The following is a 17,805-nucleotide window of genomic DNA, read 5'->3' on the forward strand; positions in this document are numbered from 1 at the left end:
TGCGCGCGGCGGGGAGAGCGCGCCGCGGCCGCCTTTCCGCCCGGGCCGGAAGCGGCGGCGGCAGCGGGGCGGGAGCGGGGAGCCGGCGGCGCCCGCAGGTAGGTGCGGCCGGGAGCGGGCTCCGCGGAGAGGGGGCGGCCGCGGGGCGCCCACGCGCGCGCACGCACCCCCTGCGCGCACGCACACGCGCGGAGCCTCTGTACGCCCCACGGACCCCGGGGCACCCTGGCTCCACGCGCCCCAAATACAGCCCCCAGTGCCCGGCTGCACCCCGTGGCCCCAGCCCCCCCACACCCTAAATACAGCCCCACCTGTCGTGGCTACACCCTCATACACCCTAGAGCCCCAACATGTCCTGGCTACACCCCATAGCCCCAGCCCCCATAGAGCCTGGCTACAGCCACACATGTCCTGTCTACACCCTCATACACCCTACAGCCCCATGTGCCCTGGCTACACCCCATAGCCCCAGCCCCCATCTACCCTAAATACAGCCCTGACATGTCCTGGCTACACCCCATAGCCCCAACCCCCCATACACCCTAAATACAGCCCCCACATGTCCTGGCTACACCCCATAGCCCCAGCCCCCATACACCCTAAATACAGCCCCCACATGTCCTGGCTACACCCCATAGCTCCAGCCCCCATCTACCCTAAATACAGCCCTACATGCCCTGGCTACACCCCCTACACTGTAAGTACAGCCCGCTGTGTCCAGCTGCAGCCCATGGCCCCAGCCCCCTACACCCTAAATACAGCCCCACCTGTCCTTGCTACACCCTCATACACCCTGAAGCCCCACATGTCCTGGCTACACCCCATAACCCCAGCCCCATATACCCTAAGTACAGCCCCCACATGTCCTGGATACACCCCCTAGCCCCAGCCCCCATATACCCTAAATACAGCCCCACCTGTCCTTGCTACACCCTCATACACCCTGAAGCCCCACATGTCCTGGCTACACCCCATAGCCCCAGCCCCCATATACCCTAAATACAGCCTCCACATGTCCTGCTACACCCCATACACCCCGGCTGCAGCCCGCAGCCCCAGCCCCGGGTCGGCAGCAGGCTGCGGCAGCTCCGTGCGCTGTCGTAGCTGCCCTGGCCCGAGAGACTTTGCACCCTGGGACACAGTGCAACCAAGGTTAGAGCTGCGCCTCCGCTCCCCCACAGGGTCTTCCTGCTGGCCCCATAACGGGGCCCGAGGCCCTCTGTGAGGCCAGCGATGCCGGGGTGTGATGTCCACCAGGACCTGTTCACCCCCCAGCCCTCGATGCCCCCCAGGCGCCCCACACTCGGTGCAGCGGTGCTGCAGTAGTCCAGGTGACACGCGAAGCAGCACTCGTCCGGCCTTCACCTCTGCATTTGTTTTAGGTTTTCCTTAGCCCTAAGCTTCACTGAAGCAATGCTTAGACTGCGCTTATTAACGTGGGATGTGAAAGATACACTGCTCCGGCTTCGGCAGCCAGTGGGCGAAAATTACTCAGCTGAGGCCCGGGCTCATGGCGTCCAGGTGCAGCCAGAGGCTCTCAATAAAGCTTTCCAGGAGGCTTTCAGAGCCCAGCGGAAGCACTTCCCCAACTACGGCCGGGGCCAGGGGCTGAGTTCCAAGCAGTGGTGGGTAGATGTGGTCAAACAAACCTTCAGACTCTCAGGGGTGCATGAAGACAGAGTCCTAACACGGATGGCAGAAAACCTCTACCAGGACTTCTGCAGTGCACACACCTGGGAAGTGCTGCCAGGAGCCAATGAGACTTTAAGGCAGTGCCACGAGCAGGGCTTTCGAATGGGGGTGATCTCCAACTTTGATAAGAGGCTTGAAAAGATTCTGTCCCAGTGCAACCTGCAGCACCATTTTGAATTTGTCTTGACCTCCGAGGACGCGGGTTTCGCCAAACCGGACAAGAGGATCTTCGAGAAGGCCCTGCGCCTCTGCGGGGTTCCGCCGGGGCAGGCGGCTCACGTGGGAGACGACTACGTGAGGGATTACAGGGCAGCCAGAGAGGCCGGCATGCACAGCTTTCTGCTCACGGCTGCTGGGCAGCGCGGGGAGCTGGAGGTCCCGAAGGAGCACGTCCTGCCTTCGCTCAGCCACCTCCTCGCTCTTATTGAAAAGGGTTAGCCGCGGTAGCCGTATTTCAAAGCAGGACCAAGACCACTGCTGAGCAGGTGACATTCCTAGCGCTTGACTTCTTGCTGCCATTTCAGTGAGAAACAAGTGCTTCCTTCAGAGCACAGGGAGAAATGCTCCCCACAGCCTGCCCCCCCCCCCCCGAATAGAAGGGGCATTAATATAATAAAGCGTATCTGACATGTTCTGCTTTCATGCTGTTTTCTTCCACAGCTCTCAAAACACTGTACAGCAGAGGGTTAATGGTGGTGTCCTCCCCCAGTGGACCCGGGGACTGGGTGCTGAGCAGAAAGCGTTTCACCTGGACTCATCCAGAGAAATCCCAGAAAGCTAATTCTAGCAAGGAGGGGTGGAGGCAGTCATTAAGATTAACCCTGCCTCTGTTCCCCCAGCCTGAGGAGGGGACTCGCGCACAACCCTGTGCTAGCGTACCTGCAGGGCTGAAATTACTTCCCCCTACTACCAACCAGGGGAGTAGGTCTGCCAGCAGAGCACATGCAGGCATCTGCGCACTGCCCTGCAGATTTCAGTGTACTCCTGGTTTGCCTTCGCTGCCAGCACCTCCCTTTTCCTGAACAGCAACAGCTGGGAGGGAATTACACCTTCCTTTCACCAACTTCCCCATCCCTCACACCGCAGCCAGGACCCATAGGAGCTGGCAGGCCTTCAGGAGAGCTCAGCGCTGTGAAGTTGGCAGTTGACCCTCCTGTGCTTTCCCCTACCTCTGCCCTAGCTGGGCTACGGTAATGAGGTTGTGTCTGCATTCAGCAGATCCTTGCCCTGAGCTGTGGAGACGCAGCAGGAAACATCACAGTGGAAAGGGGAGCAGCTCAGGTCCCACCAGGATCCTGAGGGCAGAAGTTCAGCTGCAAAGCACAGCCCACTGCTTCTTTATCTAAAACCTCAGCAAGCATCCCACCACGCTGCTGCCCCAGAAAACAAAATGACAGCACGTTTGCCAAGTGCTGTGAAAAATCAATTCCAAGACCTTGCAATACCCAAGACAAAAGAACTTGATGGAGCCCCTTGCTGTTTTCTAAAGCCCACCATCAAATTTAAAACTCAACTAGGTTTGTAATTGCTGCAGTTCGCAGCATGTATCGTCCACTCCTCTCCACCACCAACAGATAGAAATAAGCCTTTGTTCCATAGAGAAACCAAATGATTCATCCAAAACAGGCTAGCAAGAGCCAAGACTCAAACTATTCCCAAGTCCCAGCACTGCTGCTTTCAGTTTGTGTTACCCTTGATTCTGCTTCTAGCTCAACACTGAGCAAACTGCATGTGCCAGGTCTGAGGTCCACCCCAAGCTGAACTGGGCTCATAGGGGAATTGCTGCTCCCGAGTAGACAGCTATTCTCCATTTCTGGAAAAAAACAGCCCCAAGTAAAGCACTCCTCTTGTTCTCCAAGTCAAAGCTAGCAACACTAAAGTGCATGTGGTCATATTTTGCAGGGACAGATCCAGAATGGGGAATGCTCAAAAAAAGCATTTGGCTAGAGCAGTGCAATCGGCACTGACAGCACAACCTGTGAGCTCCTGGCACAGAAGAGTGCCGATAGATGTGAAGCAAACAAAGCTTAGGGCCATCAGTTCACATGCCTTCATGCACGAGTTGCTTCCTGCAGGGTTCAGCAAGCACAACATTCTGCTCTCAGGTACGTCAGGGACTGTTTCTTCTTCCCCTTGAAACTTGAGGTCCTGACTACCGGCTAATAGTTGGATGCTGGAGGACAAATACAGCGTAACTAGTTAGCCTAGAGGAAGAGAGTAAAGTTGTCATAAAACAAGCAAGGAACAGACATTCAGGTTGAAGGCCTTTCCTGAATATTATCATATGCAAGCTGGTAGCCCTCTTTGGGCTCCATGCATTAAATGGAGAGACTGTATATTGTATATACAAGTGTATATTCACAAGGAGATCTGCTCCTCCACCCCCAGGCAGTGCAATGCTTCCCTTAGAGCACAAGCGAGATGCTCTGGTGGGCCACAGCAAAGACCGGATACAGGGGTGCAGTGAAGGCCTCCCGGTGGGAGAAGAGAATGGAACAGGAATCAGGGTCGTAAAAGAGCATCTCCCCTCCAGGAAAGTCAATCAGCACGCCGAGCTCGGCTGGTGACTTGATCAGCTCCACAGTTTGTTCGTTACCAGCGTGCAAGAACCTGAACTCTCTGTCATAGCGCGAGAAGACCCAGGAGGCGGGATTGTAACCCAGGCGGGCTTCGTTGCCAGAGCCCTTACGCTGCAGCGAGCTGTATGAAACCCCCAGCTTGTAGGCACAGCTCTTTTCCACGCTGATTCTCCAGGCACAGACTCCTGTGTGGAAAGCTGTGGTAGCCAAAGCATTGGGCCAGTGGTCAAATCTCTCAGGACAGTCCAAGTACACCTTTGCTTTCTTAGGGTTGAACGTCAGGGTCCTCTTGTCTTCTGACAGGATCAGGTGGGGGCTGACAGTTTTCTCATCTATGTGAATCTCTTCGGAGCCTGTGAAAGAAGCCAAGCAGTGAGCACGGACTCCACAGCCCCGACCTGAACCACCCCAAGAATAAGTCACAGGGGTCAGCATCAGAGTGAAAATTGCCTTCTCACTGCACATTTTCCTTGGGGAAGTTCCCACGTTCCCCTAGTGTGACTCGGTGAGAAGAAAGGGGATGTAGCACTCCACATTACACCTCTCATGGCTAGCAAGGGCCCAGAAATAATGGAAGGAGCTAGCCTGGAGCCTGGGACCGAACCTGGTCAGGATTTAGTAAGCTCACCAACTCAAACACACACTATCAAAGCAAAGGCTTGGGACACTGGTCCCATCCAGCCAACCTGCCAAAGCCAATTCTTCTGTAATGTTGCCTCCCCCTCGTGCTAGGGAAAGGTCACCTGCAACCTGGAGTGACTGCCAAGCATGGCCTCAGGCTTTCCACAGAGGAGGCAGTTCCCCAGGAAGAGGACTGCTCTGTCCCAAAGCCTAGGGCCCAGCATGACATGGAGCACAGGGTGACAACAGGTAGGAAGAAGATACATGGCCTTTGGAGGCCAGCAGCACAACCCAGAGCTATCGCCCTGACTTCCCTCCAGCACTCCCCTTGGACTCCATCAGGAAAGCAGGTACAGATAAGTGGAGAGCTTCCCACTCAGCCAGATTCCCCACCTGCCTAACCCAGAAGGTGCCACTTCCCTGGAGGATACTGCAGACTTTCAGACAAGGGCTGAAAGAAAGTAGAGACTTGTCAATGTCCAGATTCCCCCAGGCATGTCAGAAACCCAACTCCAGAGTGAAAGTGTGGGGGAGCCCTGCATACATGGAGCCTCCTGCTCTCCCCCCAAGACGTACTCTAGCCTTGTACCAGAAGTTTGGCAGTCACGTCCTTCAGAGTCAGAACAGGACGCTTCTCATCTTATTCTGACCCTGGCCTGGATCTTCACAAAACTGAATTCAGCAGCCTGGCCAAGCAGCACTTTGGTTAATCCTGGTAGCAGGAAGCAGATCAGTGACGGGAACAAAGACTCAGCCAAGTTTCCATGTGTGGCAAGGAGAGACCCAAATCTCAGCCCCATTCCCTGGGGTCTCTCTCAGTCAGATTGCCACCCCTACTGCAGGACAGGGGCAGACTTCTCCCCAGCGGGTCAAGGGCTGAGCAAAGACAGTGCTGCGCTGTCTGTAGAGAACCAGCAAAGCCGGTAATACCAGAACAAGGAGGGTCGGCAAGGGCTGTGCTGATCCCTCTCCTCCTATAAAGCATGCTGAAGCCCAAATCATCATCAACCCACACCACCCATAAGCCCAAAACATGTACAGAGCAGCCCTGGGAGGTGACACCAGGCATTAAGACATGAGCTCAACCAGGACTCAGTTCAGTTTTGCTGTGACTTAAGGGGCTGCCCAGTCGCATTCGTACCACACTGCAAAGTGAGCGATCTGCACGCCTGGGGTCAAAGCCAGGCTTGGAGACTGCAGGACTCCTGCACATTTCTCTCTGCCATCTGTTCCCACCATAAGACACCTCAACAGGCCTGCAGTCCAGGGTGTGAGGGTGTTGAGCAACTGCACAAATATTTCCCTTGCTCTGCAAGTTGCCTAAGCAAAGAGAAAGGGCTGAGGCTCAGCTGACTCACCTCTGCCTACTCCTAGGGGAGAGGGGATTCATATCAGTTGGTGCCTCTCTTTGCGCCCAGCCTTCCCTCCACCCTCAATTTATTCATTTTACATCTTAAACTGTCACAGAAACAAGGTTGGGGCAGGTGAGTCATTTGCTCTCCCAGCATTACTGCAGGGTGAGGCTGAAGCTCTGCAGGCAGAAGAGCTCTATCGGATGAAGCCTGTCCCTGCCATTCGCCAATCGCCTCTACTTGGCGTTCGGCGCTTCGCAGGACGAGGCCCTTAGCGAATCAAAACATTACACCGCACCGCAAACGTGGTCATCTCAGAGCTGATCTGCTCCAGTTCCTACAAGCGTTGCAGGAGCAATGGGAGCTATGTCAGCACCCACCTGATCAACCCGCACCACAGGCATAAAACAGCCCATGACATTAAACAGTAGTGGTGCTGGGTGAAGGATTTCCTAGGACTGCAGTTGCCCCGTTGCTTCCTGGCAGCAGATGAACTGAGACTGAAGTGTCGGTTTGTGCAAAGTGAAAGTGCCACATATGCCTAACACAGCACACTTACACAGCAGGTGAAAGCCGTTGTGGGCAACGGCAAGCAGAAAGAGATGCTGGAGGCAGCACCCCCTTCCAGCTGAAGCAACCAGCCTCATTTGCTTGATCACTTATTTCACTGAGTGCTGGCCAAATCCTTTCCCGCGTGCCTGCCTGCCAAACTGTGCTCTCCATATGTCTCTGCAGCTCGTTCATGCTGCCCGTTTGAAAGCTGACTTTCCAAGAAGCCAAACGCTGTTAGGAATTCATAGGAAATGGAGCAATGTGAGACTTTATCTTTCACTGAGAGAATGAAAGCACCAGGCCTTGTACTGTGCAACACACATCCAGGCTAGGTACGACGTTGCACTCTGGTGTCTGCGTGCAGGGATCACCCGCATGGGGAAATACCAACCTGGCCACACCAGTGTAACTAACTGCGTTAGGGAAACGATTCCAAAACAGCATCCAAGCAAGGAGCAATGCTGGTTTAATTAGCAGAATAATTGAGACCAGCAAATTTTCCCCATGCAGACAAGCGCTTTGTCGTGATTATATTCACCCTCCTGATATGCTCACATATTCTGATAAAGAATTCCACCAGGGATTCTTCTCACCTCAAAATCCATTTTATTTGTATTCCTTCCTCAGCATAGTACCTTGCAGAATAGACCTGCCTCTTTAGAGAAAGGTGAGATGCTAAGTACAAAAGTTAACATCCATCTTTAAGTATGTACATGTTATTTGAAGCACATTTTACTACTTCTAAATCACTTCAAGATCCTATTTCCAAACTCCCAATTCTTAAATTAAAATCCTCTTATCTAGATTTGGGCATCAGGCTGAAATCCAGACCCAGCCTGGCGCTTGGGACAAGCAGCAGAACATCACCATGCTACAGTTCAACATTTCAGCTACCTGGGACAGTTTTGATCTTGTCTTTTAGAGTAACAGGCTGTCCTGCTTCTAAAAACCCCCAAACCACTAAAAGCAAAGAGGCTACAAGATGTGTCACCTCTGCAGAGTTTTTACTTACTCCAGTTTCCAGTCAGCCTCACCACTTACTTCCTGCCCCCCAGCAGGATTGACGTAGGTGGCTTGTGAACCAAGATCCCTCCCAGAACTATGCTGGGAGATGTGCATTAGTTCTTGGTTTAAGGAAGAAGCTGCCGACCCCAAACACAAATGATACATAAGTTATCCGCCAAATAAAGAGATCAAAGGAACCATGTTTATTTTTGAGGTAATGAAATGAAGATTCTTTTGTGTTCTGGTTTTCAAGTGCCTGTGAGCCTTTACGGGCCAACTGCCAAGGCTGGAAAATAACTTTTTTTCAAGCAAACAAACAAGACTGTCACTTATTCTGCTGCCTTCAGCAGGAGGGACCACTAAATAAAATACAACATTACTGTGTCTTAATGAAAGCTAGGACCACTGCAGTTAATATTAAATTTTTCAGGCTATGCCCTGCGTGGACTACGGACTCCTGAGATTAGCAAGGATATGGCAGGCATCCCCAGCATACAATAACAACATGCTAAATGCATCCACAGGAAAACATCAGAGCAAAATTTTAGTGTTATGAATGTACCAACAGACCCACTGCTAGGACTGAAAGCTTTAGAATCATTACATTGGACAAGCACGCTCTTAGAAAAAGACTCCATAAAAAATGTCACAACAAAGAAAATCAAGGGAAAGGTTTCCTGACTGCCTTAATGGCTTAAAACATCTGCTGAGAACCTGCTCAATTTTGTCAATGTACAACTTCAGGATTTGCATAATTGCCAGTAATCAGAGACTCAAAACAGAGAAAGGTCTTTGGCACAGGTAAGACTGAATAATTGCAAAGAAAGAGCAGTATCACAGCTTGCAGTAGAAGAGACAAACACTGGTATGATCTGGTATGCACCAATCGTCAAGTTAACACTTAAGAACACTAAAGCAATAAAAGTCAGAAGTACACACCTTCAAAAGGGAACTAAAAGCAGGGAAAAAAATGGGGACCACTCATCAACATCAACACCCCTAGAGCAAGATCAGCAAAAAATCAAAGGTTATCGCAAAACCTTTGGGAAGGTCATCCCAAATGCTGTTCACGGGGTAACACTCAGGACAAATCTTTCCAAATTATGAATGATGCTGCCCTTGTCCTGAGGAAAAAACAAATAAATTTGAAATACTCTAATGATGGCCTGAAAATAATACTAAAAGCAAACATTCCACCATCAGCAGTGCAAGCAGATCACTGCCAGAAGGAACTTATCTCTCACTGTTCAAGAAAACCAACAGCAGCTTGGCAAGGTGGTATCTTGAGCACACTGACGGCCTGATAAATGCCTCTGATGCAACCCCAGCTTTACAGCAAGAGCTGGGCTGAATCACAGATCCCAGGTGTTTCCAACAAAACCACCAGCTCCTGCACAACCACCACCTCAGTTTACAATCACAAAGCTATTGCATTTATCTATTTCTCATCTTGGCAAACTAGAGCTTCTTACAGATACAGGTGAGTCTATCCTCTTAAAATTACCAGTAGGCCAATGCTAAAAGGAGCAAAGAGGAATTTCTGTAGCAAGGATTCCTTTGGCAACATCACTCTTACTGAGGTGTCTAAACAATCCAAGAAAAGAGCAAAAGAAACAAAGCGAGATTATGCAATGGAGCCTTCTTATGGTCTTTTCAAGTGATCTTTTCAAACTCTGATTCTCCTCATAGCCACAACCAGATGCTTCAAACTACTGTCCCACCCCACCCCCCTTTCCCTAGATCCCCTACAACTGCTGCTGTCTTCCTCTCCTGGGGGGCTCAAAGTAATTAGGAACAGGAGTAGAGCTGGGACAGCAAAGAGGGCAGGAGGCGCCAGATTCTCCCCTTGCCCAGGCAGTGGCAGCAGGACACAGGCACACCTGACCCCACTTAGCAGCTCCCTTGCAAGGTACGCTGCCCCCGCTCCCAGGCTGGACACTGCTCAGGGTTAGACTCATGTCCCTCCAAGCGAGCAGATGGGATTCATCCCTCAGTCGCCTCATCTTTCCCATGCCCAGCAGCAGTGAGTGCCCTGTGGCTTCAGGAGCTGCAGAGGGGGCCAAGGCCAGGCCCATCTCCAGGCTGGGTCCTGGGCCACCTTGCACCCAGCAGCGGGAGCAGAGCACAGCCAGGAGCCCACACTGCCCACCTGCTTAGCAGCTCTTCTGCGGGGCCTTGCAGCTGGGAGCAGCCTAAGCCAGGGCAGTACAGCTTCCCTTTCACAAGGGACAGTTAGTGCTTCCCTGTGGCTCAGTGCTCATGTTTGTACACAAATTACAAAGCACAGACTAGAACTGTGTGTTTTCTCCCAACGTCCCCTTGCTTTTAAGTACTAGGCAGATATATCATAGCATCAGGATGTTTCTTTGGGCACAAAAAGAATGACCTTACTGCAAGAATCCTCAGAGAGCATGAGACGTGAACAAGACACTGACCTGCGATGCAGCAGAGAACAGCAGAGGCCCATAATCGCTTCAGCAATGGACTCTGAACACACTTCTGATTAAAGTTTAACTTCTCAGACTCCTGTGGCTCTAAGATTCCCTCTGCTGCCTCTGTCCTAGCAAAGAAACATGAGGGTTATTTTGAAACATTGATTTATTGACTATAGCTGGGAGGTGATTATAAAGATTGCTAGGAACTAGTATAGAAAGACGAGCTGGAGATGTTGCAATAGCACCATTTGTTGCAGAGAAACTATGCTGGGGGGAGGTTTCTAGGCAAGCTCTGCCTCCTAACTGATATTTTCGGTTGGCTTTGATTGCAGGAACTTCTGAAAGGACTTCAGTGTTTTAAAATACAATCCTGGTAGCCTAAGTCAACAGCTTCCTTATTCGGCTGACACCGAATAAATGGGTCTGAGACCAGCCATCAAGACACAAGAGGAATACAAGGGACAGGCTGTGGTGAGAGAATCAGATTTCTCTGGGAGGCCTTTTGTCAACAAAGCCTTATTGTTAGAGCAAAGGGGGACGCTACCAAAAGCAAGCCAGCACTCCAGGAGGTTTCATAGAGCATAGCAAGGAGACTGAGGACTTGACAGCTTGCAGCACACACATGGAACTCACTTTAAGCAAAGGCCGAGGCTCTGGCACTGGCTGATGATGATGTGCTGCAGTTCACTTCTTTTTCTCTACAGGCAGGCTCCAGGCAAAAATACTCCTGGAAGGTCTCTGCATAGGAGAATCCAACAGTGCTACTTAGCACTGTTGTAGCAGCCACTGAAATGCCTGTGAAAATCCAGCTGCCAAGCTCCCTTCACAAGTAAGGGCAGCCCAACATTAGTAACGCTCCATACAGATGACCTTCAGAAATACCGACATCTGCACCTGGTCCTCCATCCACAGATACTGTGCAAAGGGTCTATCTGCTCAGGAAGAAGGCAGTGTGAGCGCAGAGCTCGGACACATCACCCCTCCGGGCAATGCCATGCCAACAGTTCTCCAGGCATAAAGAATGCTGGTTTTCCAGATGGACAATCCTACTGTCAATCAGCCAGGGACAGGTTTGCTCCCAGGGAGCCCCGTGGAGCTTTCTAAGAAACTAGAGAAGGTCTCCTGTGAGCGAGTGCCAGAGCATCTGCCAATGCCTCTGTGGATACTGTGTGTGTCCTGGTCTCTAGTGTTTCCAGGTGCCAGGTTTCCACCTGAGCTGCAGCGCAGCACGTGAAGTAAAGAAGACATGTTAGTATCTCTTTGGTATGTCCTCAACAAAAGCAACATAAAGGAAGAAAGAGCAAGTATCACCTGCTGCCTGGGCAATGGCATGCTGCTCACAGCAGAAGCAGTCAAGCTTGGAGAACAGCTTAGGAAAAGGCCAAGGAATGGCCAGGTACTAACCTCTCGAAGATCTCTTGTTCTGCATGCTGTGGACAAGGAGAGAAAGAGACATCATAGCTGAAATTCCAACAAATAAAATCCAAAACACAGGCTGAGCGCTTCCAAGGACTATAGCTCTTCAGGGGCACAGCAAACCCTCCACCTTCACCTGGACAGCAGAGATGCTCTGCCCCAAAACAGGCTAGTAATGCCTTATATGAGGACCAAGCCTCCACTACAGGGATGCCCTGAGAAATAAAATTTGGAGCAAAGAGAAGACCCAAGAGATACAGCTGGAGGAAACCCTCCGCTTCTTTTTCAGGCCTCCTTTCCCCAGCTCTGCTAACTATTTCTCCCCACACTCTGTGATCTCCTCCAGTGCATCTCCTACAGCTGCAGATTCCTTGCAGCCAGCTCACCTGCGGCAGGGGAAGTGCATTCCTCAATGCCCCACGTCCTGTGTGCTCCTTCCATGTGCCTTTCTGCTGATAGCCTGTACCCCAAGGAGCACTGCTCTCCTTCCCCCCCCAAAGAGGGCAACTCCTCATCCCAACCTTGCCCTTGCAGAATAGGGTGACGTATCCAATATATATGTTCTGTAGTTGCAGCATTCATTTACTCCTTCACTCAGAAAATGAGTGAGAATGTCTGAGGGCAATACATGTTCCACATGTCCACGGCTAATTTCTGCTGAGCCAGTGGGACTGGGTAGCTGGATGACAGTGGCTCTAGCAGGACATTGGGACTTCTAGACAGAGCCTGCCAGGGTCCAAAGCACAGCTCTTCTGAGTAATACAAGCACTGTTAGAGCAGAGCCCTGCAAGTACAGCTGGATCACCTGGTGCAAGGGAAACACGTGGGAGACCAGAGAAGGTCTCTGGAACTGTAAAGAACCTGATCTGCCTCCAAACCCTTTGGTAAACACCAGGCTGCCAGCATCTGGCACCTCTTACCACTGCACCTCCCTTAGCCAAAGCGTGAAACCCCAGTGCTGTCAGTTGTCAGCTAGACTCTCTTCCATGTCCCTCCCTCTTCCCCCAGCCTGTTAGGGCACCTTGCAAGAACATCCTGTGCTTACAGCAAACAACTCTGAGTGCTTTTGATAAGAGGTAAAGCAGTCCTGCTGGTCTAACATCCTCAGGGCCTTCTTCAGAACAGCTGAACAGGAAAAGTGCTTTTGTAGGACAGATGAATTACCCAACCATTTATACAGACATTTGCCTTCCCTGTAACACACCAGCACAGAGCTATTTAAAAACAAACAAATAAATAAAAACCTGTATTTTTAACATAGTGGTTGCTATGTGCCAGCCCCCCTACCAGTTCTCTGATCCCCAGTATTTCAGAGGTGTGTGTGCAACTGCACGGGGCAGTAAGGGCGTGTGGCATGTCTCAATTTCTCAGTTACCTCAAGGCAAGGGCCTCAGGGTATTAAGAAAATCCTGGGAAATTTCCTGCTTATATGCCAAGTACTCTTCTGCTATTACCCCAACAGCTCATTTTGATTGCATGGGTAGAGCCTGTATTGGTTTTAACTGTCCAGAAAAAAAGCTCATATTTTTGCACAGGTTCTAGTCCAGGTGTGGCCCTGCTGCTAGAGAAACTTCGCCAAATAACCCTGGGATCAAATCCATTTGTCTCTGTACCTGCTGACGATGGTGCACTGGCACTGTTCAAGGGACAGCCCGACTATCAAAGTGGTGAAAAACATACACACACATCCTGCTCCCAGATACAGAGATGCACAGTGAACTTGTGCCTTTTCTACCTTCCTGTGATACAACCTGTATTGGTTCCTGATAGACACAAGTGCCAACACCAACAATCCAACCTGGAGAATTCACCATCCTTATTTCCCCTCCATCATGTGGCAAAAGAAGAAACAGAGGGTCTCACTGGTCTCCTTTCTCCACTGGCACTTGATTGTGTTACAACCTCTACTCTCTACAGCGAGGCCACAACTCAAATAGCTACGATGCCTGGGCAGCACAGACACTGCGCTTACCATCCAAGGAATAGCCAATTGCCTTCTAACCTTGGGACTAACTCTGCTTTCCAATCAGGGCTTCTGCCACTCGCTTCAAAAAGTTATATATGACAAGCAGTAGCTAAGAGCAAGGAGGAGTAGGCGGTAGAATACCTATCTGCTCACATCTAAAACAAAAGGAATTTCTTGGGGAAACCCTGAGACAATTTGATAACCAGAAAAAAAATTGAGCAAAGTGAAGCACAGACTGCTTTGCAGGATAAACATACAGACGTATTTTAAGTGGCAAAACAGACATTTAAGAAAAGCTACAGGTGCCCTAAAGATCACATTTTGATTAGAACTAGAAAAAAAAATAAAACTAGAAAAAAATCTACAATAACAGGCTTCTCCTGCTCTCAGTCTATAAGCCAAATCTGGTTCCGTCCCTGCTGTCAAGCCTGAAAGGCACCTAAGCAGGCAGCACCAAGCCAACATCTTGGAGACCTGAGCCTGGACAGTAGTTCTGGTAACCAAACCTCACTTCATGCCAAGGCAAAACCAGGCAGAACATATGCTCTAGGAACCACTGAGAAACCATGGGGGCTTTTCAGTGCCAGCTGAAGGGGCTTCCTTGAGCTGGATCTGCAAACATAGATCCTGTCCCATTCTGACTTCTTTCTGTCAATGCAGCAAGCTCCCGAACTCCGTATCTGAGCCCCATAGAATCCACGATAAAACGTCTTAGGTTCACTTCTAGGCTGATTGACCTGTCTCTCGGCACAACAAGCAGTACTTACCACCAGGTCCTGGTCATCCAGATTGGTGATCACATCTACCAAGTAGGTTCGAAGGGCAGATAGCTTCTGCAGAGCCTCAGTCCAGTGCACCTGCTGTGTCAGGATGCTCTGGTGCGCCCGCTCTTCCTCTGTGTGCACCTTCTCCAGCAATCGCTGTTCTTCATTTTCACACATGTTTCTCACAAAGGTCAGCCTCTGGATCACCAATTCCCGTGCCTCACTGGCAGCACTCTGGCAGAGCGAGGAGAGGAAAGAAATATCAATCTTGCCTCAAACCAAACAAGAGCACCAAGAGCTTCTCCCAGCTTTCTGCAGGCTCAGCTTTTAAGATCATCATGTTAATTCAGCCCAAGCTACACTAATCAGCATGATGCAAGTAGGTGAGTGGGATAACCAGTCCTAAACCTGCCTTCCGCCTCCTAGCTTAGCCAGCTGTCAGGATAACTCTAAAGCGACTCCTAATCATCATGGCATGCAAGTGACAGCCTGCGGCTCTGCTACAGACCAAAGCACCTTCCTTCAATAGATCTTCCAGGATCACTCCAGCAAGAAGAGAGAAGCACTACTAGCAAGAAACAGAGCTGACGACGAGAACCATCTCTAATCATCGTTCAGCATCAGTAAGCACAGACAAAAGAAGGAATCCAAGAGACACTGGCTCTAGTGAAGCTTTTACCAGTGTTACACTAAATGAAGAAATCGTTTTGTCTGCATACTCGCCGAGACAGAGATGGAGAGCACTCAGTACAGCAGTGCCGCTCCACAGCCGCCCCCGCAAGTCGAACCCAAGTCACTGGGCAACCAGGCGCCCACATCGCCCTTCCGTGCCTTGAAAGCCATGGCATGCTCATGCTGCACCTACCCGTCTGCCGGATTCATGCAATGGAGTTGAGCTCCAGCTTGCACAGGCAAAACAGCTGTCAGTTAAGGGGGAGAGGGACATCTGCACACAGATGAGTCCCCCCAGCCCAGGTCACCCTCAGCAGCGCTGTACCTCTGCCATGTGAGCGTCAGCAGGGAAAGGTGAGCGTGCCGGGCCAGCGCGCTCCAGCCCGTGCTGCTCTAGGGCGAAGGGAAGGGAATTACCAGGACGCCTTGGTTCTTGGCTGGCAGCACCTCGGCCGTGTGCTTGGCTATGGCAGCGCTCTGCAGCTGGAGCCGTTCGCACTGATCCACTATTTTGTTCTGAAGCGCAGAGCCAAGAGCAGGCGGTCAGGCCCCGTCGCGCCCCGCCGCCTCCACGCGGCCCCGCTAGGCTCCCCGCGCCGCCCCACACCCTGCCGGGGCCCTTGAGCATGGCCCTGCACCCCACGGGCTGCCCCACGCGGCTCCGCCTACTGCCATGTGCCCCACAGCCTGCTGGGGACCCCATACGCAGCCCCCCACACAACACAACAGCCCACCACGTGCCCCACACCTGCCAGAGACCCCACAGCCCACCAAGGACTCCCCACACAGCCTGCATCCCATCTGGGACCCTACATGTGCCCCCCCACAAAACCCCACAGCTCAACATATGCCCCACGGCGCCCCACACAGTCCCACAGCCCACCATGCCCCACCACGTGTCCCACAGCCTACCGGGCCCCACCACATGCTCCACACAGCCCGCTGTACCCCACCACATGCTCCACACGCAGCCCCACATCCCATCAGGGACCCTACATACAGCCTCATACACAGTCCCACAGCCCATCATGCCCCACCATGTGCCCCACACACAGTCCCATAGCCTACCGGGCCCCACCACGTGCTCCACACACAGCCCCAAATCCCATCAGGGGTCCTACATATAGCCCCATACACAGCCCCACAGCCCACCATGCCCCACCACGTGCCCCACAGCCCACTGTGCCCCACCACGTGCTCCACACACAGCCCCCCAGCCCACCACATGCCCCCCAGCCTGCCAGGAACCCCACACCCAGCCCCACACATGACTCTGCAGCGCACCATGGGCCCCACAGCCTGCTGGGGACCCCACACCAGGCCCCACACACAATCCCGCAGCACACTGTGCCCCACCACGTGCTCCACACCCAGCCCCACAGCACACCGCAGGCCCCACAGCCCACCAGGGACCCCCCACACGACCCCGACAAAGCCCCGGGGCCCACCCGGTGCCCCCCACACAACCCCACGGGTGCTGGGGAACCCGCACGCGGCCCCCAGCCCACCCGCGCCCTCAGCCCGCCGCGGAGGCCCCGCACAGCCCCGCCCCGCCCGGGTGCCCCGCACGGCCCCGCAGCCCAGGCCCGGCCCGGCCGCGGCGGCGCCCCGGCCCCCACCGAGCCCGGCCCTGCAGCGCCGCGGGCGGGGCGCCCGCGCGCCGCTCACCCGCAGCTCCGCCGCCCGCTCCGCCAGCGCCCGCGGCCCGCCGCCCCGCTGGGCCATGCTGCGCGCCCGCGGCGGCGGCGGCACCTGCCGCAGGTGCGGGGGGCGGGAAGGCGGCGGCGGCGGCACCGCCCCGCCCGGCGCGGCCCGGCCCCGGCCCCGCGCGGCCCCGCGGCGCTCACCAGCCCGGCCGGGCTCCGGGCGGCAGGTGCCGCGGCGCGGCCCGCCCCGCGGAAGGGGGGCAGCGGCCGCCGCCCGGCCATGACGCCCCCGCCTCGGCGCAGCCCCGGGGCGACCCCGGGAAGGGCGGCGGGGCGGGGCGGGGCGGGGCCGCGCTGGCTCTGCCCCGGCCGTCGCCAAGGAGCCCGGCCCGGCCCACGGTGAGTGCGCGGCGGCGGCGGCGGCGCTGCCCGCGCCTACGGGCCGGGGCGGGGCTGCGGCAGCGGCACCCGGCGGCGCCCCGTGTCCCGCGCGCGGGGCCCCCGGCTGTAGGGGCCGGCGCTGAGGAGCGGCTCAAGGGGAAACCGGGCGCCGCGGGGGGCGGCAGAGCGGCGTCTGCGGGCGGAAGGAGGCGGCCGCTGTGTCTGCGGGAGCCGCGGCCCCGCGGAGCCCAGCGAGGAGGCTGCTTTGGGGAACGCTCCGGGACGGGCGCGCGCTTCCCGGGAAGCCCCTTTTCTGTGGTGAAATAAAACGCGCGCGTTACTGCTGCTGCGGCGAGGTGCGCCCTATGGGGCGCTGCACGAATCGGTTTCTCTTCAAACTGTGTTACCTTTGCATGCAAAATCCTGGTAAAAGACACCTCTGATAATGTGCCGTTCCTGCTGTTTTATGCAGCTGACATCACTGCAATTAAGAAATCAAAAATAAGGTCTTAGCCTTTTCCTAGAATTTTATTTTGCAGGTGAAAGAAACTTCCCGTGTTCTCTTGTTGTCCAAGAAAACTTGCATTCGTTCCTAACGTACTGAAACAATTTACAAACTCAATCTGCATCTGACTGAAAGAAGTTATTTGCCAAAATAACACTGCCCCTGAACTGTGAGATTTACTTTCCTTTATATCTTTTGAACACGCAGACTCGGGGATAG

At 53.5% G+C, this 17,805-nt stretch overlaps 2 protein-coding genes across 2 annotated transcripts; one reads left to right on the plus strand and one right to left on the minus strand.

Moving 5' to 3' along the window:
- Positions 1–41: 41 nt before the first annotated feature.
- HDHD3 (haloacid dehalogenase like hydrolase domain containing 3) lies at positions 42–2,321 on the plus strand. Its single transcript, XM_062590940.1, has one exon. It carries the CDS (start codon positions 1,414–1,416, stop codon positions 2,128–2,130), a length of 717 nt encoding a protein of 238 aa, XP_062446924.1. The 5' UTR covers positions 42–1,413; the 3' UTR covers positions 2,131–2,321.
- Positions 2,322–4,028: 1,707 nt separating this feature from the next.
- Positions 4,029–16,982, minus strand: BSPRY (B-box and SPRY domain containing). The gene is made up of 6 exons (XM_062591301.1): positions 16,902–16,982; positions 15,472–15,570; positions 14,386–14,616; positions 11,641–11,666; positions 10,237–10,361; positions 4,029–4,624 (listed from the first exon to the last, which is right to left on the minus strand). Exons 1-6 carry the CDS (start codon positions 16,980–16,982, stop codon positions 4,098–4,100), a joined length of 1,089 nt encoding a protein of 362 aa, XP_062447285.1. The 3' UTR covers positions 4,029–4,097.
- Positions 16,983–17,805: the final 823 nt, after the last annotated feature.

The sequence above is a fragment of the Rhea pennata genome, chromosome 18, assembly GCF_028389875.1.
Source record: "Rhea pennata isolate bPtePen1 chromosome 18, bPtePen1.pri, whole genome shotgun sequence".
Classification (NCBI taxonomy): domain Eukaryota; kingdom Metazoa; phylum Chordata; class Aves; order Rheiformes; family Rheidae; genus Rhea; species Rhea pennata.

Excerpts from the sequence above, each read along its gene's own strand:
- HDHD3 (XM_062590940.1), top strand. The coding sequence starts at position 1,414 with ATGCTTAGACTGCGCTTATTAACGTGGGATGTGAAAGATACACTGCTC.
- BSPRY (XM_062591301.1), bottom strand. The coding sequence starts at position 16,982 with ATGGCCGGGCGGCGGCCGCTGCCCCCCTTCCGCGGGGCGGGCCGCGCC. Across the intron at positions 15,571-16,901 it reads CCCGGAGCCCGGCCGGGCTG|AACAAAATAGTGGATCAGTG; the intron begins GTGAGCGCCGCG and ends TCTGCGCTTCAG. Across the intron at positions 11,667-14,385 it reads TGGATGACCAGGACCTGGTG|CATGCAGAACAAGAGATCTT; the intron begins GTAAGTACTGCT and ends CCTTGTCCACAG.